The sequence below is a fragment of the Mustela lutreola genome, chromosome 4 (assembly GCF_030435805.1).
Source record: "Mustela lutreola isolate mMusLut2 chromosome 4, mMusLut2.pri, whole genome shotgun sequence".
Classification (NCBI taxonomy): domain Eukaryota; kingdom Metazoa; phylum Chordata; class Mammalia; order Carnivora; family Mustelidae; genus Mustela; species Mustela lutreola.
Window position 1 is genome coordinate 180350934 of NC_081293.1, and position 22455 is coordinate 180373388.

At 40.8% G+C, this 22455-nt stretch overlaps 1 protein-coding gene across 2 annotated transcripts in view; it reads right to left on the minus strand.

Moving 5' to 3' along the window:
- Positions 1-22253, minus strand: part of UBE2H (ubiquitin conjugating enzyme E2 H) — a 104518-nt gene extending 82265 nt beyond the window's left edge. For both annotated transcript variants that reach the window (XM_059171852.1, XM_059171851.1), the window contains exon 1: positions 21752-22253. In XM_059171852.1, the coding sequence (XP_059027835.1) occupies positions 21752-21804 (53 nt within the window). In that variant the 5' untranslated portion in view covers positions 21805-22253. The remainder of the gene's footprint in view (positions 1-21751) is intronic.
- Between the last annotated feature and the right edge of the window lie 202 nt (positions 22254-22455).

Below are 22455 nucleotides of genomic sequence, written 5' to 3' on the forward strand. Positions count from 1 at the left end.
TGTGCCACAAACCCATACATTCTCTTCTATTAACACCATTAGAACTCTAGCAACCCATGATCAGATTTCAATTTCTATGAGTTAATTCTTTTTCTTTTTAAGATTTTATTTATTTATTTGAGTGGGGGGAGGGGACACAAGCAGGGGGAGTGGGAGAAGGAGAAGCAGGCTGCCTGCTGAGCAGGGAGCCTGATACAGGGCTCACTCCCAGGACCTTGGGATCATGACCTGAGCAGACACTGAACGACTGAGCCACCCAGATGCCCTCCTCCCCATGGGTAAATTCTTTACCAAGCATCCTCCTTTAGTTGACAGATCAGAAATCATACCTCCAGCAAAGTGTTTAAGGTGTGGTTCTACTGGTTCCAGTGTCTATTAGATCATAAAAGGCAAAAAAGGTCAGCCTATTTCTTATGTAACCCATATAATCTTGGTCACACATAATGGCTCTAGTATATACATACTTACAGTGACTAATTTACAACCTCTGATCTTCTAATTGAGTTAAGCCACCAAACACCTCACATCCCCACATGTGCCCTCTTGCTTATTTACCTATCTCTAGGACAGTCAGCTTCCTCCAGGAAGCCTTCTCTCAAATCTAATTGACTATGAACTTTTTCCAAAGTCCTACCTGCTTTTTAAATTTATTATTAAGGATGTTTACGTTATTTACTTGTCTTTATATCCCCCTGTTATGGTCCTTTTTATTTTTATACAGAATTAGAGACATAAGGTTAATAATAGAAGCCAATAACTCATCTTTTAATAGACCTGAGAGAACAGAAATTGCTCTGAAGATACACAAATGAGCATCTGTTATCTCCCAGGTCCTCGTAAGACCACACAGAATAAATACTAACAGTGCTCAGGTTCAGAGTAACAGAAGCCAAAAGTAAACTTAAAACTTCTTCAAGTTTCAGTGCAGTATTAGTAAATATTGAATTTTTTAATTAAAAGAAACTTTTAAGGGCACCTGAGTGGCTCAGGTCATTATCTTAGAGTCATGGGATGGAGCCCACTGTAGGGCCCCTACAGTGGGCTCCATGCTCAGTGGGGAGGCTGCTTGAGGATAAACTTCCTCTCCCTCTACCCCTCCCCCAGCTGTGCAAGCACGCACACACACAGTTGAAAATAAATCTTTAGGGCACCAGGGTGGCTCAGTTGGTTGGGCAATTAATTGCCTTCGGCTCAGGTCATGATCCTGGAGTCCCAGGATCGAGTCCTACATTGGGCTTCCAGCTCTTTCGGGAGTCTGCTTCTCCCTCTGACCACCTCCGCTCACATGTGAGCTCTCTCTCTCAAATAAATAAAATCTTAAGAGAAAAAAAAAAGAAAATCTTTTAAAAGAAACTTTTTAAGTCTTTCAATTCTTCTACTGTTCATTTTTTAAAAGAATTTTTTTATTTGAGAAAGAGAGAGCAAGCACATGCACAAGCAAGGGGTGGGACAGAGGGAGAGGGGGAAGTGGACTCCCCACTGAGCAGGGAGCTGGGAGAGTGACTCAATCACAGAACCCTGAGATCATTACACCAACTTCCCTTCAATGGCTAAATATGTATTTACCCTGCTTATTATAGAATTCAATTCAACCCAATCTGAATATTTTATTAAAGAATCTACTCTTGGGGGCACCTGGGTGACTCAGTCAGTTCAGCATTCAAATCTTGATTTCAGCTCTGGTCTTCATCTCAGGGTTGTAGGACTAAGCCCTCAGTTGGGCTCCATGCTCAGCAAGGAAGTCTGCCTGAGATTCTTTCTCCCTCTCCCTCTGCCCCTTCCCCCGTCCATGCACATTTTTAAAAATAAACAGACCTTTAAAAAAATCTACTCCTAATCATAGAAAACTGAGGGTTGATGGAGGGAGGGGGAGGGAGATGGGCTAGATGGGGGATGGGTATTAAGGAAGGCACCTGTGGGGCACCTGGGTGGCTTAGCAGTGAAGTGTCTGCCTTTGACTCAGGTCATGATCCCAGAGTCCTGGGATCAAGCCCCACGTCAGGCTCCCTGCTTGGAAGGGAAGCCTACATCTCCCTCTCACACTCCCCATGCTTGTGTTCCCTCTCTCCCTGTCTGTCAAATAAATAAATCTTAAAAAAAAATTTTTTCTTTTTTAAGAGGCGGCCACTTGTTATAATGAGCCAGAGATGAATCACTGAATTCTACTCCTGAAACCAGTATTACACTATAGGTCAACTAACTAGAATTTCAATAAAAATTAGGGGGGAAAAAAAGGATCTACTATTTCGTGAACACTACGTATTAGATCCAAATAAAGATTGTCCTAGACTTTGTACAACATGACAATTTCTCTTCCAACATACAACTGTTTCAAGTACATACTTTCAAGTACGAATGACATTCCTTAGAAAAACAGCTAGTTCAGATGGCAACTCAAAATCAGCTAAGCTGTTTCTTCTAGAAAACATCCCCATACTTTTAACATGCAAGAAAGTTTTTCCCATTTCATCACACAGAATATTAATAGACACAGAATTTACTAATTATCTTTACTCCTCATCACGACATGCTCAGATGAAACTGCCCTTAACTGTAGGTGTGTGTTGGTGAAGCATATGTCGACTATAACCAGTTTGGTGTGCTAAGGCATCAACAGTTTTATCCACCATTGGTTTTGTACCATCAGAGGAAATGTCAATGTAACAAAAAAGGCTAAAAAACAAAAAACATTAACGATGATAATTATGAAATAACTTTTGACCTTACAGTCCCCCTGAAAGTATCTCTAGGATCCCAAGGAGTCTGCAGGCAATACCTTGAAATCTATGATGAGAATTTATCAATAATCTGACACCTCATGCATACACAAAGAAAAAAAGTTGTATTTGTGTGTATATACAGTTTAAATATATCACTAAACCTCAAGTTTTGCATGTATGAGATTTTAAACATCTTGCTATTTTATTTTCCCATTTTGAGTAATAAAAAAAAGGCTACATGTAATTTTAATTAAAGGTGTGAGCGATTACAGCATCTTTTTTTTTTTTTTTTTTTTAAGATCTAACTTATTTGAGGGAGACAGAGCACAAACAGGAGAGGCATGGGGGAGAGGGAGAAGCAGACTCCCTGCTGAGCTGGGAGCCCAATGCAATGCTCTATCCCAGGTCTTGGAGATCAGGACCTGATCCAAAAGCAGACACTTCAATATCTGAGCCACCCAAGCACGCCACTTAACAACATTTCCTCAATAAAATTTTCTCCTTCCTCAGAGTATGGGTGAAAGGTAAAAAGAACAACAACAACAAAACCCAAAAAATAAACTCCGTCAGGTCCTGAGCAGGCAAAAAAATTGATAGTATCAAATCTTAAAGTTAGTAAAAGCTACCTTGAGAACCACTAATTTGTAAAGGGCAACGTGAGACGAAGTACAGATTATTAAAAAGCTTTATGATTTGAGGAGTTTAAGGTATTCTATTTTACAAAGTAACACAAGTTCCAACTGTTTCTTTCCCCAATCCACAATCCTAATAGCTTTTTTGATTTTAAATAAAACCAGAAATCAAAGACTCTTAAAAGAGAACTCATCTGAAACCGAGTATTATGATTATAAATGACTATAAAGTGGGGCACCCGGGTGGCTCAGTTGTTAAGTGTCTGCCTTTTGCTCCGGTCATGATCCCGGGGTCCTGGGACCGCACCCTTCTTTCAGGCTCCTTGCTTAGTGGGGAGTCTGCTTCTCCCTCTCCCTCTGCCTGCCCTCCCACCCTGCTTGTGTTCTCTCCCCCTGTCAAATAAATAAAATATTAAAATAAAACAAAGTAGGGGCCCCTGGGTGGCTCAGTGGGTTAAGCCTCTGCCTTTGGCTCAGGTCATGTTCTCGGGGTCCTGGGATTGAGCCCCACATCGGGCTCTCTGCTCAGCAGGGAGCCTGCTTCCCTTCCTCTCTCTCTCTGCCTTCCTCTCTGCCTACTTGTGATCTCTGTCAAATAAATAAATAAAATCTTTTAAAAATAATAAAATAAAACAAAGTATTAGCATTCAGGACAATTTTAGAATACAAACGCTCATATCGCACATGGGAAAATGAGCAGTGACGTGAAATGGCAAACGGCATCTGTACGTAAAGAACTGAAGTCATTGTTTGAAGAAAGTTTGCCTCTCCCCAGCATGACTTCTGTATACAGGTTTCTTGACTTTCCATACAGGTGCCAAAGTTTAATCTAAAACTGACCCAGGACTTGGCAAAAACCTATGGGATATCATGTATTAAAATTCACTTAACAGTGTTTTCTGAGCACCAGTTAAATGTATGCCAAGGGACAAAAGCTTGACAAACTCTCACTGGGTTCAGAAGGACCTCCCCTATGACATCAGCATTCAGCCAACCTCTGCAACCCAAGTTTTGTTTTGTTTTAAGATTTATTTATTTGACAGACAAAGATCACAAGTAGGCAGAGAGGCAGGCAGAAAGAGGAGGAAGCAGGCTCCCCTCTGAGCAGAGAGCCTGATGTGGGCTCCATCCCAAGACCCTGGGATCATGACCTGAGCCGAAGGCAGAGGCTTTAGCCCACTGAACCACCCAGGTGCCCCCCAAGTTTTTAATCCATGAAAAATGGGCCATAATACCTCAAAGATGCTATAAGAATAAACTGAAATACACCAGAATGAGAAGCGGCACATTACAGAGTAAGTATTAGGGGTCAAGAAAGGTAGAACGGAGGATAGAATGGACTAGCAGTATAAAATGTTAACTACCAGCTACCAAGGAGTGTTTTTCTTTCTTTCTTTCTTTCTTTTTTAAAGTACAAAGGTGAATCTGAAAATATGAGGAACCATTAGAAAAATATTAGCTCTGTTCACTAAAAACAGCTCACCACGGTAAATGGATAAACTAAGTGTGGTCCATCCAAGCAATGCAGTATTACTTGGTACTAAAAACAAATGAGCTATCAAACCATGAAATGTCGTAATAGAAGCTTAAATCCGTATTACTAAGTGAAAGAAGCCAATCTGAAGAGGCTACATCCTATGCGACTCCAACTATAGGACATTCTGGAAAAGGCAAACTATGAAGGCAATAAAAAGATAACTAGTTGCCAGGGGTTGGAGAAGAGGGGACTGAACAGGTCTGAGTACTGAGAATTTTTAGGGCAGTGAAAATATTGTGTAGGATACCATAATGATGGGATATATGTCCAGATACACAGATCTACTACACTAAGAATGAACTCTAATGCAACTACAGCCTTTGGGTAATTAATGACGTGTCAATGCAGATCCATCCGCTGTAACAAATGCCCCACTCTGGTGGGTGATGCCGACAATGGGGGAGGCTGTGCATGAGTGGGGCCAGAAGGATATGGGAAATTCTCTGTACCTTCTCAATTTTGCTATAAGCCTAAAAACTGCTCTTTAAAAATTGTCTTGTTTCTTTTCTTTTAAAGGACTTAAAGTGAGCAAAGAAAACAGAAGCACAAAAGAACCAGCTCAACATCCGGCACAGAGTTATCGAGCCAGTAAGATGGCTCTAAGTGTCACACAACTGACTCTTAGCAACTACATGACATCCAGGTGTTAGTATTATTTAAGGCCAGAGATCTAAACGTGTTACCACTGGGGTTGCTAAACCAATAAACAGCTGGTTATAAACACTTCTGACCTATATACCACACAAAAGCCCAGGTGTCCCCATGAGTTGATACACAAATTCTGTACTGTCATCTATAATCTCGAAGAATGTATTTATTACTACTACATGTAGAACTAGCAAGGTATTTACAACTAATATTCAATTCCTACATTTCTTCCTCGCTATTTTCAAGGAAGCTCCTAAGAGAGAAAATTTAGATTAACATTTTAGCCTAGAAACCAAATGGGTTTGGACAAATTTTAGTATCCATTATTTTTCCAGAGGTTGCTTACCTAACAGCCTCAACTGTAAATATACTCTGTTCAAGAAAACAATGTATTGGGGCCCCTTGGGTGGCTCAATCAGTTAAGCATCTGACTCTCGGTTTTGGCTCAGGTTGTGATCGCACAGTTGTGAGATCAAGCCCTGCGTCCCAGCAACCTGTCATCTGTGGGGACCCTGCTTCTCCCCCTCCCTCTGCCTGCTGCTCCCCCTGCATGCGCCTGCTCGCACTTTGTCAAATAAATAAAAATCTTTTTAAAAAAAATTGCATTTCTGGTTAAAACTGACAACTACAATTATGTCAAGATCTTCAGCGAAACTACAAACAGAACTGCTAAAAAAAAAAAAAAAGATATCAAAATGGTGAAAAATTAATTCCTTTTAGAATAAATTGTTTCTATGGACCAAAACAATGATTCTTTGCTCAAATTAGCAGCTAGTAAGAATATATTATTTTCTCTTATGAGTTAATTATATAACTGGTTAATAACAAGAAGCCATGCAGAATGCAATAGCATTTTATCAGTACCCCACCCTAAAACTCTAAGACTATAGAATTCTTTCCCTTATGAAGCTTTTAAAACCTTTGTAGCTCACTCTTTAAGTTTATCTTCATTTTCACATATAAATGTTATTACAGATCTGAAAAGAGCCAAATGCAGAAAGTTAAATTTGCCATTTGCAAATTGCTAAACAAACATATCCAACAAATCTGTGTGCTCCCAGACCACATCCTCGTATTTACATCCCATTTTGTTTCCATAAGGCCATACCAATTTATACTTCATTCAAAATCAAATGTGACTTCTGAACAAAAGCTAGTAATTCAGATTAATGCACTGATACATTATAATTAAGAGTCAAAAACAAGGAGCAGGAAGACAGCAGCAGAGCAGGAGGACCACAAGAAGTTCACCTCAGCCCACAAACACCTAAATACCCTCAGAAATTGACCTGAAGACTGACAGGACAAACTCTACAACTAAAGGGAGAGAAGAGGCAACATTGAAGGAGGAATCTAAATTTAAAAAAAAAAAAAATTGGGGACGCCTGGGTGGCTCAGTTGGTTAAGCAGCTGCCTTCGGCTCAGGTCATGATCCCAGCGTCCTGGGATCGAGTCCCGTCCCGTGTCGGGCTCCATGCTCAGCAGGGAGCCTGCTTCTCCCTCTGCTTCTGTCTGCCATTCTGTCTGCCTGTGCTCGCTCTCTCCCTCTCTCTCTGATAAATAAATAAAATCTTTAAAAAAAAAAAAAATTTAAAGAACAAAACAAGGGAACAGGGAGAGGGTGACTGGGTTATGGACACTGGAGAGGGTATGTGTAAGCGTGATTATTCACAGCCCTGTACACCCAGGGCAAATAATACATTATATGTTAATAAAAAATAAAGTAAAATAAAATAAATAAAAACACTACCACCACAACACACACACACCCCACCCCCCACCCCAAAAAACAGAAACTCCTTCTGTGAGTAGAACCTAATTCCCCTTGGGTTCTTAAGTGTCAGCTAGCTACACTTAGTGACTATCTTCCAAACAATAGAATACTGAAGGAAAAAGTAACTTTACAGGAAAAACCTGTCAAGCATCACTAAGGCCCAGTGGATCAAAGTTAACATCACCTGTGATGTCGTAAGGACACAGGTATGCCCCTCATACAGCCCATTTGTGATGAGAAGGGCACCTCACCTCTGTGGTATTCTTTCCAAAACCCCACAATGATTTTGGCCAATTTTGATATCTTTCTATTATTAGGTCTTATCATGGGGATGGGGGGGGGGCAGTAAACAGAAATTGAAGAATACTCCAAAGAAACACCTGACCAGTACTCTGAGAAGTGAGCAACTGTTACAGACTAGAGATACTAGGGAGACATGGCCACTACATGTAATGTGGTATCTGGGATTCAATCCTGGAATCGGAAAGAACATTCTTGGGAAAACTGGTGAACTCTGAAGAAAGCCTGGTAACATACCAACCAACCATTGTTAGTTGTTCTTACCAATTGTCTCTGTAATGTAACGTAACATAACACAGGGGTACTGGGGCGCCTGGGAAGCTCAGTGGGTTAAGTGTCTGCCTTCAGCTCAGGTCATGATTCCAGGGTCCCTGGATCGAGCCTCACATCCGGCTCCCTGCTCAGCGGGAAGCCTGCGAGAGTCGTCTCCTGCTTATGTTCCCTCTTGCACTGTCTCTCTGTCAAATAAATAAAATCTTTAAAAATAAAAAGAGTACTAACAACACAGGCATAACTGGAACTGAAGTGAGATACAGGAACTCTCCACACAATCTCTGCAAATTTTCTGTAAATCCAAAATTAAAAGCTTATCTAAAGAAAGGTAAAAAGCTATCCAACATTAAGGCAAAAACAGCAGAAAATGAGAAAGGCTGCTTATTTCCCAGGCCTTCACCTCAACTTCTAAAAAATTAAGCATCCAGGGGTGCCTGGCTGGCTCAATTGGTAGAGCATGCTTTTGACTCTTGATCTCAGGGTCCTGACCTCAGGCCCCACACTGGATGTGAAGCCTACTTAAAAAATAAAAAAATCCGGGACCCCGGGTTGTCTCAGTCAGTTAAGCCACTGCCTTCAGCTCAGGTCATGATCCCAGGGTCCTGGGATTGAGTCCCGCATCCGGCTCCTTACTCAGTGAGGGGCCTGATTCTCTCTCCCCATCTGCCTGCTTATGCTCGCTTGCTCTCTCCCTCTGACAAATAAGTAAGTAAATGAAACCTTTTTAATAAACAAAAAATAAAAATAAAAAAATTTAAAAATAAATGAAATAAGATTAAAAAGCATCCTAAGTCTTTATACATGCTTGGCTTTCTTAAGACTTAATAACTGAAATTACAGTAACATGGAGCAAAACTGATCCATTTTAGGCACCCAGAGTTTAAGCATCAATGAAAATGTCAGCAACTGGGATACCTGGCAGGCTCAGTCTGTACTGCATGAGTCTCAGGGTCATAAGTTTGAGCCCCATGTTGGATGTAGGGATTACTGAACAAAAAAAAAGTTAGCAACTAAATTTTCTACAAGATCTTCAAAATACCTAGGGAGTATTAAAAGACGTGACAGTAAAATGAACTGTTTTAAACTGACAGGATCCTATCCTGGCTCTGGACATATCCTTTTACTCACATGTATTCCATTCCCTAAATTTACCTTTTAAAAACCGAAATATGATTTAGGTAACTAAATACAAAGTTCTGAAAGGAACAGCATGGTGTCATTCTATGCTGATAAAAATTACCTAAGTCAGGCACCATTACACGGCTTATATTACTTTTTTTTTTAATTATTGACAGGTCAGGGCACTTGGGTGGCTCAGTCATTAAGCATCTGCCTTCGGCTCAAGTCATGATCCCAGGGTCCTAGGATCAAGTCCCACATCGGGTTCCCTGCTCAGCAGGAAGCCTGCTTCTCCCTTCTTGTATTCCAAAGGCAGCAGCTTAACAGACTGAGCCAGCCACCCAGTCGTCGCTAGGCTATACTGTTTTATTTGATTCTATTTTTCATGTAACAAATGTTGACTACTAAATAGTAAAACTGATTTTTAAGTCAGGAATGAAAAACAGAGTCATTATTTCAACTTTGGCTTCTATTTTTGGTATCAATAATGAAAACAAAGTTACCAGAGTTTACTCTCCTAATCTGAAGCAGTATAGCCAGGAATTAGTATTTCTCAAACTATTACTTAAAGCCACAAAAGGCAAGGGGGGGGGGGGGCTCAGTTGGCTAAGCATCTGCCTTGTGCGTAGGTCCTGATCCCAGTGTCCTGGGACTGAGTTCCACATTAGGCTCCCTGCTCAGCAGGGTGTCTGCCTCTCCCTCTTCCTGTACCTCTCCCCACTGCTCACAAGCACATGCGTTCGCACTCGCTCTCTAATAAATAAATAAAATCTTAAGTATTTTTGGGGGTGCCTGGGTGGCTCAGTGGGTTAAAGCCTCTGCCTTCAGATCATGATCCCAGGGTCCTGGGATCAAGCCCCATATCGGGCTCTCTGCTCAGCAGGGAGCCTGCTTCCTCCTCTTTCTCCACCTCCTCTCTGCCTACCTTGTGATCTGTCAAATAAATAAAATCTTTAAAAAAATAATAATAAATAATAAAAATAAATCTTAAGTATTTTTTTAAAGCCACAAAGAACACTGCCTAGAAATAATACAATTAATCTCAACTCAAAAAGCCCTTATAATCCGAAAGCAACCATTGCTTTCTAATACTATTATTCTCATTCCAGGTTTTTTCCAAGTAGAAAAACATGCTAAAACCTATGTAAGTATATTATCTACTAAAATTTAACTTTAAATAATAACAAAAATGTCATCTGAACTTCATCAGAGCTGACAAAACACTGTAAGAATGACATTTAAGAAATAAAACAGCCAGACCTGACAGACTAAAATCCTTATGTTTTATCCAATTCATTCAAATGAATAATAAGCCCCAATTTAAAAGCATACAAATTTTACACTAATTTCTGATTCTATAAAAAAACAATTTCTAATTCTAATGCCCATTAAGCAAATGGAAAGGTAAGACACTACGTATCTATGTCAATTAAGATAATCCAGTACAGGGTGCCTGGGTGGCTCAGTTGGTTGGGCAACTGCCTTTGGCTCAGGTCAGGATCCTGGAGTCCTGGGATGGAGTCCCACATCAGGCTCCCTGCTCAGCGGAGAGTCTGCTTCTCCCCCTGACCTCTTTCCTCTCATGCTATCTCTCTCTCATATAAGTAAATAAAATCTTAAAAAAAAAAAAGCAGAATCTATTTAAAAAAGAAAAACCATAATCCAGTACAAAGTCTTGTGCCTGCATACCAAGTCAGCCCCCAAAGTGGACAGTAAGCACAAGTAAACATGTTATTTCATTAGTCACTCTTTGAATTACAAGATGCAAAGGGGCTAGAATTTAATCTTGGGAATAAGCGCCCATAGGAGTAAGGGACTGTTCCCATTTACCCCACCTTAAGAACGTAAGAGGATGCTGGATGAGAAAGACCTGAAGACTTCCTACCTTGAGGACTTACAAAAAGAGAGCAGAGTCAGCAATTTCTGAACCTCAGAAACACTGGCCAGATTATATAAAACTAGCTTAGAAACACTAAATTCTTCAGATGCAAAAAAAAGACTAGGACCTTTAAAATGTAAGAACACAAAATTTATGTCATGTTCCATCGTGTCTGACTTCACTAAACAGAGCTAAGGCAGATCTAAGGCACAACCTATTTTTATTCAGAGCACACATAGCAAAGTTGTAAACTACTATATATTTTTAGCATAAGTTCTAGTTTGATAAATAATTGCTGAACCTCACAAAGGAACTAGGCCAAGTATACTCTGATTTCCAAACTCCTAGGGAAAAAAAAAAATATCTGGCTTCACTGCTACTTCTGGTTAAGACTGAAGGTAAGATACCATAAAGGATCTGGAAAGACCTTCTCTTCAAAGGTTTATTTGTGTACTTTTCTGCCCGTGTATTTAACTTATGCTCGATTTCTACAAATTAGTCGAAGTGTAAATTAGGAATACCAACAGAAAAAGGAAACAGACATACAAATGGAAATATAGGAAAGGAAATGATAGTCTTGATGAGCTACCAACAATCTTCTGACCTATCATGGTTTATCAGTTATAAAACTCAGCTAAATTTCAAAGGAAACACATTAATTATTCAAAGATAGAATGAATCTGGTACACCTAACTATTCTAACCCAAGAGTCTATAGAACGACAAGACAGAAGTGTTCTCAAGTATGTAAGTGATTCAATACAGGTATATTCAAATATATGTCATTTGATCATCAAAGACAGCATTCAAGACCTGCCTTTCTTAACTGCCAGGAGAAATGGGCAGCAATCCAGACAAGCAAACTAAAGAACACATTCAAAGGTCTACTTCCTCTCTTTATTCCACCCATAAAACACATCTGACTTAAAAGTATTTTGTTTTTGTTTTTGTTTCTAATCTCTAAGGATACAAATGTATAAAGGGGCAAGAAACATTTTTTTCTCCCTTTACTCATTATGAAAATGGTGGCTGTAGCAAATTGAATGAAATTAGTTGATAAAATTAACGGATGTTAATAATGTCAAATTCTGTTGCCAAGATTGGTGATTTCTGTTATCAAACATGTACCATGTTCTACATTTTAATGTATACTTTGACTCTATCAATGTGACTATAGTGTGTAATAAAAACCCCAAATCTCCAAGATCTACATCATGGGGGATGATTTCATTATAAAAGCCTTAGTCTAAATCAGCAGTATGACCAAGTACTAATCCACAGTTGTGGGACTATATATATATATATATGCCATATAAAAGTGACTGTTAATGGAAAAAAAAAAAGTAAATCGTTTCTTTCCTTTGGAGTGAAACAAAAAGGGTTATGTAGTTTCAGGCTATGCTGCCAAGGAGACTTACTAATTTATATGCAGATTTACATAAATAAGATTAGCAAAAGCATACTGAACATTCAGTTGTCTGTAAGATCATAAAAATATAACCAACTATATTATACCCAGTGATCTCTGTTATGAACACAATTCTAACTGAATCACCTTCCTATAGGTAACCACAATGGAAAGGTTTATCCAAATTTTTGAATTTTTAAATTATTAATCAACCTTTCTGAAACTATGCAACATAAAATCAACTGACTGAAGAGCAATACCCAGATAACCAGTTATACTGGGACCACTAGGACAAAATAACTAAATTTATTTTCACTAAGCTGAGTAGTAACCCATCTGCTTCTGAGGTAACACGAACCAGGCACACTCTGTATCTGCTTTTCTATTTATATTACCTCAACTAAGATTTTATAATCCAAGAAACCTTGGAAAGTGTACATGATAACACAATACATGGAAAAATAAAGGTTTTGCTTAATGTTAAACAGAAAACTTATAATTTAATTTACAATATCAATAACAATTTCACACATAGGGATATCTCTTACTTTTATACACCTCCCTAAAGTGTCTGTAAGTTAGAGACCAAAAAGTTGAACGTAAGACCTAAGATTCCATCTCCCCCGCCAAAAAAAAGATTGCATTCGCAACCAATTAAGCAATATTCTAAATCCCTAAATATGGTCCCTCCAAGTGTACCTGTGGTGGGCCCAGAGACAGACCCACCAGCCCTGTCTGTCTTTCATCCTCCAGCCAAGCCTCCCCTCTTCACACAGGTTTCCTACTCCTAACTTCTCTCCAGGGCCAGACCAAAAAATCAGCAGTACCTATATAAACCACCTACCTTTAAACACCCTAGATGCCTAAAAAGCAGGGGAAGGCAAGAAGGTTCCTTCATCCGCATACAGCTGCCCTGTGGGGCTTTCCACCACCTGGCTCTTGAGGATTTGGGTCCTGCCAGGCATAGCAGCTTGCACAAGCACCAGCCTGCAAACCACCAGACACCCTTTGCAAGCATCTGGTGAGGTACAGAGAAGAAACTACAATAGAACCTACACATAAAAATATTAACAGTTCTTCTAAACCAGGATACCTCCAACCCACCTGAGAATCACTAATGTAACAACAATCTCTCCAAAGTACACACTGACTTTTCTGTGTTTTTCTATATTGCACTTTAATTACATTTTGGCACTCTGAAAATAACACTTTTTTTTTTTTTTAAGATTTTTATTTATTTGACAGACAGAGATCACAAGTAGGCAGAGAGACAGGCAGAGAGAGAGAGGAGGAAGCAGGCTCCCTGCTGAGCAGAGAGCCCGATGCGGGGGGCTCAATCCCAGGACCCTGGGATCATGTCCTGAGCCGAAGACAGAGGCCTTAACCCACTGAGCCACCCAGGCACCCCTGAAAATAACACTCTTAATAAACATGCCCAAAGCATCATCCTTGTGTTTGATGATTGAACCAGTCTCCCCACCAAATAAAACGTCACTGACTACAATCTGAAACGCCTCCTAAAACCAGGAGTTTGTCTTTTTTCTTGTCAGCCAAGTTAAAAGTTCCAGCTGCCAGTAATTTGTTAACTGTTAAAGCAACCTGCATGCATACACCTACACATAAATTCAAATGTCTGTCATGTACATGTATAAGAATGCGACAATACCAACTACTACAATGTCTTTTTTTCTTACAGCAATGTCTATCAACCCAAGAATAACTTACACCGAATGCCAAAAAGTAAAAAAGTAAACAAACAAATAATCAAAAAAATCCTATTTTGTTAAAAATTAACTTTAAAAAATTTTCAGGAAAACATTACAGAAGCATATAATCTGTTTCTGGTTCTGCAAAAGGGGCCATTGGTTCCTGAATTTAGTCCACATGAAAACTGAAGATACTATTAAGACCTGAACAGAGTCCTACATCAATATTTGTAAACAGCTGTAAATGTAACTGGAGGTGCTAAGTAAAACTAACATGTTAAAAAAAAAAAAAAACCAACAACAAAAAAAAACCCTTATCAATATTTTACAAAAAAAGGGAACCATCAACGAAATGTGTGTTTATCTTTTCAGAAAAGGATAGTCCTAACAAATGAAAAAATGAAAGTTATTTGTGACCATAATTCCTGAACTACCATGTCAAAGGGCCACAAAGCAAAAAATATTTTACAATAAAAATTTAATTCACTAATTTTGAATAAAGAGGGAGAAAGTTACAAAACTAGTTTCAACAGATTAGAAATCAGTGCTCTATAATGTTATTTAATGGGATTCCTTTAAAATACAGAACAGGGGCGCCTGGGTGGCTTAGTGGGCTAAAGCCTCTGCCTTCAGCTCAGGTCATGATCTCAGGGTCCTTGGGATCGAGCCCGCATCAGGCTCTCTGCTCGGCAGGGAGCCTGCTTCTTCTTCTTTTTTTTTTTTTTTTTTTTAAAGATTTTATTTATTTATTTGACAGATAGAGACCACAAGCAGGCAGAGAGAGAGGAGGAAGCAGGCTCCCTGCTGAGCAGAGAGCCCGATGCGGGGCTTGATCCCAAGACCCTGGGATCATGACCTGAGCCGAAAGCAGAAGGGAGCCTGCTTCTTCCCTCTCTCTCTGCCTGCCTCTCTGCCTACTTGCGATCTCTCTCTCTCAAATAAATAAATATTTTTAAAAAATAAAAATAAAAAAATTAAATAAAATACAGAACAAAAATAGTTTAATGTCACAATTTAATTGTGTGTGAAATACAATCATCAGTCAAATTAAATTCAGGATACCTGTTAAGAAGTTGAGCTTATACCTACTCCACGATTTAGCTATTCCACTGATATGTATTTACACTAATGAAAACATCCATCCAAGCAGCTTCATTTGTAATAGCTCCAAATTAGAAATAACCCAAACACCCATAAAGAATAAATGCATAGTGATTTACCTATACAATGTCAGACTACATCAGCAGTAAAAATAACATGGTGAACCTCAAAATCTGATGAAAGAATTCACATAAAAGTATATACTGTATAATTACATTTATGTAAAATTTCAGAAAATGCAAATAATCTACAGTGACAGAAATCAATGGTTGTGTGGATAGGCTTCATGGGTGGTATTTATGTCAAAACTTATCTAATTTATCATTTTATAGTTATGTCAATTATACCTCAGTTTAAAAAAAAAAAATCCAGATACCAGAACTAGTGCTATAGCTCTTGCCAGTCAGAGCTCATTACAAATGTGATATATTTAACCTACCAACTCACAGTAGGCACTCTGAGAAGTACAAAAGCGTCCTTAATTTAAGGATCACCGTTCTCTCTCTCTCTCTCTCTCTCACACACACAGCTTAAAACAAAGAGATCAGAACTCATTTGTCATCACTATGACAGGCTGATTGCTTCACTGCTGAAATCACACCAACTAAAACACCACAGAACAAAATGAGAGCACACTGAGTGTGGGGCCCCACAATTTTTAATTAAATATTTTAATTCAACGGTTACTTTCTTTGATGCAGAAGACAGAAAAAAGAAATTAAATGTTTTAATCCATATGGTTATTTTCTTTGATCTAGTAGGTAATGAAATAACCCAAAACACAAGAAAAGCCGTTTGCACAAGATGTTAATTTCAATCTTATCACAGAAATAGTGGTGAAGAATTAAATCAATGGCAAGGGCATGAAATGACCTATTACATGACCTCTTCCTTATGTTTCATACTTTTAATCAGGAAAATAAGCTGCAAGGAGAAATAAGCAAAACAGGGTACATACAGTATGATCAACAGGTTGAAAATAATATATGGGGTGTAGGAGACTGATAAGAAAAAACACTGTAATGTTAGTATTTGAGGACAGTAGTTCTTGAACTGCAGTCCCTGGACCAACACTATCAGTATCAACTGGGAACCTGCAAGAAATACAAGTTCTCTAGACCCACTGAATCAAGACAACTCCAGAGCTGGTACCCCAGCAACCTGTTTTAACAAACCCTCCAAGTAATTAAGATCACACTAAAGTTTGAGAACCACTGTTTAAAGGACAGAATTATGGGTGACTGTTTTCTTTCCCTTTTTGTAACCTATACTTTGCTCAATTATCTTACTACTTATGTAATCCAATTAAGTTTTTTCATTAAAGTATTTTACTAAAAGGTATACTATGGGTCTATAGTCAAGAAGCTATTATACCATAAGCACTTTTACGAGTCTGAACTGCATGCCTAAAAATGCAATGATTCTTGGAATCCTCAACTATTAAGAGTGAACAAGGGGTGTATGGGTGTCTCAAGTCATGATTTCAGGGCTCTGGGATTGGCCTCCTGTCCTGCTCCCTGCTCAGGGAGTAAGTAGCCTGCTTCTCCCTCACCCACTCCCCCTGCCTGGGCTCTCTGGTTCTCTCTCAAATAAATAAAATCTAAAAAAAAAAAAAAAAAAAAGTAAACATACTAATTTCATATATATTTGTGTGTATATACACACACACACACACACACACAAATCCGTATATACACACACATCTAAAGCAGGTCAAGGTGCTACGGAAATTGCAAAACACTAGGAAACCAACAATCCAGGTTTTTCTAACACATGCACACAAACAGGGTTAAGTGACTTTTATGCATCACATTTGCAAAAGATTTTTTCCCCTAAAAGATGAATTTTTAGGCTTGTGTATAATTTACTAGACCTGCACTGCAGGACTCTCCTGTTCTGAAGCTGTGAATGCTTACTCATGTAGGTTCCTGCTCAACAAAGTATCAGCACATTATATTTGTCACCAAAATCTAGGCAGAAAAGACAAATTCAGAACACTGAGAGTTGCCAAAGCTTTAACTTCTAGCTTGAAGACCATAAAACGGTTCCACCTTCTACCTTATCATCTCACAAAAACAGAGGCCGCAGGAAATAAAAGCAAAACACAGGTTCTCTCAATTGACACTGGAGCTAGTTAAAAGATCACAGAATTGTCTACACTTTGAGGACAAATTAAAGAGTAACAAAGACTACTGATTTGGGTATAGAATAACTACTCATTACCAACAAAATACCAAAGTTGATGTGAAAGACAAACAGCTATGTTTTTGTTTCCATTTTTTAACATCCATCTTTAAAATACTAGGAATACAGACCCCGGTAAATCTGTCCCATGGCATAAAATTCACTTTTTAACCTTTCTACTCCTTCAAAAGTCAATTCTGAAAGTAAATACAAGTTATTCAAAAAGCTGCTACATAGAGAGTTGACCTACTATAAACAGCTTCTTCTTTGATTTTTTTTTAATTGTTTAACTAGTTACATAAGCATCATGACCACCCACACTGAAATTTTTCACTACTAAACCCCCAGCACCAAGCCTGGCATAAAGAGGGTGCTCAAATGTTTTATGGGGATGAACTTCTTATTGAAAACTTCTGAAACCCTAAGGCAGACACCCAGGATTCTCTAAGACTTCACTAACACAGTAAATGAATTTAGTAGAAGTCAATGCCCCTTTCTAGCACTCTTCAAGCTTTTGCAGGGAAAATTTACATTTCTACCATACTTTCTGAATCCCTGCGTGAGTCATGGAAGTACATTTAAAGTGGCAGCATACCCTATTTTAAGTTACTGCAACTCCCTCTGGAAAAGGGAATCTTTGAAAACTTAGTATTACAAAGTTCCAAAATCTCACCAATAACAAATACAGCATATGACAAGTCCCCATTATTATCAGGTTCACTTTTCTGATTTAACCTTTAACATTTATTTCTTGTAATCTAAAATCATGTTTTCCTCTTTCTACCCCTTGCAAATATACTTGATCCTGTAACACTACTCACAAGGCCTCCCCAGCCCCTACTTCTTTTGTATATAAACACACTCTGGTCACACACTCCCATCAGCTGTTTGGTAGCTCCACCCCTCCTCCTTTTCCGGGTAGTAACAGAGCAGCCAATGAGCTGTGAGGAGCTGTGCCTGAGGCCTTTTGCCTGCATACGCTTTTCCAAAACAAGCAGCTCCAGCCTTCAGCAGGGGCCACTGGTTCGCAGATAAAAGGATCACCAGGCTGTGCAACAGGGTGAGACGAGTAACCCCCACCAACAAGGAAACCCGTGTAATCTGAGCTGTTTGTTCCTCCACCAGGGAGAATTTAAACCGATATTCCTTTAGGGCAAATCACGCTTTAAGGTCACCAGAGTCCCAGTTCTCAGACAATCAAAATAATCAGAGATGGAAACCTCAACGCTTGCCAGGCTGGGGACGGCACAGTATAACCTGACTTTGAAAACAAATGGCCACACCATTCACAACCATTCCACAGGATTTGGGTAAACCTAGTTTTTTGACTGGGACACATTTCCTACAGGGCCCAAAAGTCAGTACATCAGTCTCCAGGCTCCTGGATAGGTTTGCACAACCCTCAGCAAAGGATCAGAACAGAAACAATGAATGAGTCAGAGTTTCAGAACATAATCGCCCAGCAGATTATTAAGTGCATCGGTGCAAAACACTCACTCCCTGCATAACTTGAGAGTCAGCTCTCCTCCTACCAACCCGTCACAAAAGAAATATCACCGACTCCCAACAACCACCACAGACAGTGTCTCCAAAAGAACCTAGCGAGCTGGTGGAAAGCAATGGCCAATTAGTTACACATCCCCTTCTTTCCCTACCCCCACACCGCTACTTTCCTACTATATAGGTTCCCTGCCAAGCTGTAAATCGCGGTGGCATAATTACACTCAGGAGACATCCAAAAATGGGCTGAAACAGGAGACTGCAATGAAACCAGCTATCGGCCTCCAAACCAAAGAAATCATCAAGGGGCACTGAGGGGCAAAAAGCAAGTACATTCCTTCAGACCTTCTCTACTTCCTCTCCACCATCTTTCATTTTCAACCCCCAGCCCTTTCACACAATTGTACTAATTTTAATAGTGGGCTGCAAAATTTTTCCTTCAATTTTTTGTTAAATATACCTTGCTCAAAAATTATTGGCTCCATTTGGGCCTACTAATATGAATTCAACAGAGAAAAGAGGCCACAAAACCTCCCATCCCCACAACACACATGCACACACAAAAGGAAATACAAAAATTTTAACTTCCAAACTACGTGAGACCAGAAAATAACCAATACGAAACAAAGATAACCTCTGGCTTTTGAGTCCTGAGACTGTTGCCCTCCTATCTCAGAAATCTATGATTTTAAAGGGCCTCTGCTTTCTTTTGTCAGAGAGGAGGAAGGTGGGGAAAGAACAGAAGGCCAATGCATCTTTGCCTTTCTTCATATTCTACTAAAAATAAGCTATGAAATAAGCCACTTAGGGGAAGAAAAAAGAGAAAGACACCCTGCTGTTCTTTGTCTGTTTTCCTCTCCCTCTCCACCCCCACACCCCGACTCCTAAATGCGGTAATCATTCTAGATGCCACAACTACTAAATGAACAAAAGGCAGTGTATGGAAAAGGCATCAGGTCAAGTTAGGCCTCACCCTTTATCCTCAATCTTCTAAAAATATATATGTATATAATTTGAGACTCTGACATTGATCAAAAACAGCTGGAATTCTCTCTCCACCTCCATCCCAATTAAACATTAGGTAGAAATTTGCATTAGGTGCGACAGTAACTCTCAATTCTGGATAAAAATAACTCAGATTCTGCCACCATGTCATTTCCTAGTTTCTAAACAAAAATAAAACCCGAAACTGCTTTGTGTAAAATGTACACACAACCATAGTTACAAGTTTTCCTGCAACCTTATGGAAAGCCAACATTACTGGCATCATTCACACATTTACAAAACTCAATCACAGTCACAAACAGCTCGTAAGAATCAATTTCACTTGTGCCTAGACATATTTGGAACATGTATTTTATTATTTGCTCCTCTCTGTAATGCCCCCACCCACCTCCCAAAAACTCTAAGCTTCAAACCCTAAAACTTAGAAGTCAGCTAGAAGTTTTCCTGAGGAGAAAAACACCTTATTCCTGAAAAGAGAAAAAAAAAATCTCTTGCCCAGGCAACTTCCCTCCCATCCCCCACTTCCAAACCAAATACAAAAACTACTTTTTTAAAACTTCAAAGAATTCCTAACTGAGTATTTAACAATCATCATCAACCTCTAAAAAGAAGAAAAACGTCCTATCAAAAACAGTACCAAATAAAAGGAAGAAAGAAGGAATTCACCTGAAGAATCTAGCCAAACAACTTGAGTTATATAAACAAAACCCTGCAACAGGGGGAAATGGTGGGGGGATGGGGGTGAGGGAGAAAGAGAAGCAGGAGACAGGACTTTTTAACTGCGTTTCACACACCACCACTCCCCAACCCCGGTTCCCCTTCTCCCCAGGGATTAGCTGTTCAGAACACTGGGCTCATTTCCTCTCCCACCCTCACCCCCCCCCCAAAGCTCTAAATTACCCCTCAAAAAATTTGCTAGATTTATCACAGGAACCTTCGCGAATTTCTCGAGCTGGTCATGAAATAATCAGTCTGGACTCCAACCAAAACCACGGCCTGAAGGGCTCTTATCAGTTACAGCTTTCCTACTGCTACCTCCTGAGTACATAAAGTTGGGGTGGGGGTGGAAATAAAGGGTGTCACTTGGTAAAATCAGGGCAGTTATTCCCCAAGAACCTTACCCTCATTGAGGGAGTTTGCTTAACTGGCCAGTATAGGGGCTATTTTGTCAAGGAGAGATCCTCTTTCTCTCCCTCCCCCAGCTGTCATATCCACAATATGGAGGGTGGCTTGCTAGAGGGCCTGGGGGTCCTCACCACATCCAACTATGGGTGGGACAAGCTTTGTCAGTGAAAAACAAAACAAAACAAAACAAAAACAAACAAAACAAACAAACAAACAAAAAAAAAACGGTAGGGTTCTTTTAGGCACCAGAAAGCGTAACAAGAGTCTCTGATTTAAAACACTCAGAGCTCTTTATTACAATAAGGGACACGGAGCAGACTACTCTTCCTAATATAGAAAGGAATTAGGGATAAAGGAGGTCACTTGAGTTACCCCAGTTCAAGAAGCATAGTGAATGGAGGGAATGGAGGCATCTCAAGAAAGGAAGAAAGGCTTCACTCTCTGGAATTTCTATCAGGAGTCCCTAAATTCAGAGCGAGGGAACAGGAGAGACCCTGAGGTGGGCACGGTGGTCAAGAGAGGTGGATGGTCCTGCAAAAAAAAAAAAAGCCGTCTTGGGAATCCAAACGTCGTGGAGGAAAGTCGCAGGCAATGAGGGTGCAGAAGAGGGAGGAACAACGCACATTTCGGGGTGCTGCAGATAAAGGGGGAGCTGAAAAGGCTCTAGGCTCCTGGGAGGTGCCAAGGAGCCGCCGTAGGCACTGGGGGGAGGGAGGAGAGAAAGGGAGCCTCGGACAGTGGCCGGGAGTGCCCCAGGGCCCCTGGCTCGGTTTCAAGGGTGCCCTGGGCATCCTCACACCGCCCCCACTCACAGCCCGAATCCCCCCTCCACGAAGGATACAGCTTGACCACGTCCGTGTCCATCCGCCTCTTGCCCGGACTGGGGGATGACATGGTGTCGCCGCTGCCTCCCCGTCGCCTGCGCCGCCGCCTCTCTCCTTTCCTCCGCCCGTCTATCACGGGCCCCGGGCCCCGGCTCTGAGGAGCCCGCGGCCGCGCCGGCTCCTCGGGGGAGGTGGCAACACCCCCGCGGTCCTGTCCGGTCCCGTCAGCCGCCGCCGCCGCCCCCCGCACGGGGGAACACCGGGCACTGTCCGGCCGAGTGGGGGTGGGGACCCCGCGGCGCCCGGCTCGGGCTGCCCCTCTCCGGCTGTGGGTTCCTCCGCGGCCTGGCCCCGGCGCTACTCTGCGCCGCGCGTCGCTCCCTCCTGCCTGCTCTAGCTCGCTCGTCTGCTCGCCCGCTCACCCTCTCGCCGACTCCCTAGCAGCCTCCACGACAAGCGGACGACTCCTGCTCTGTCGGCCTCTCTACCCCAGCCTCGCTCTGGGCGCCGTGACGTCACCTCTGTGACGTCATCGGCGGGGCGGGCCCAGCTGGCGAAAGGGGTGGGGCGCCGCGGCCGCGGCGTGGCCTTTCCCGGGTGGTTCTGGGAAATGTAGTTCCTCTTTCTCTGGCCCTCACAGCACTGTGCCCCCTCCCCCAACTCCCTCCGCACACTTAATCGCTCAACTGCCAGTGTCGTTATCATCATCATAAACGATAAT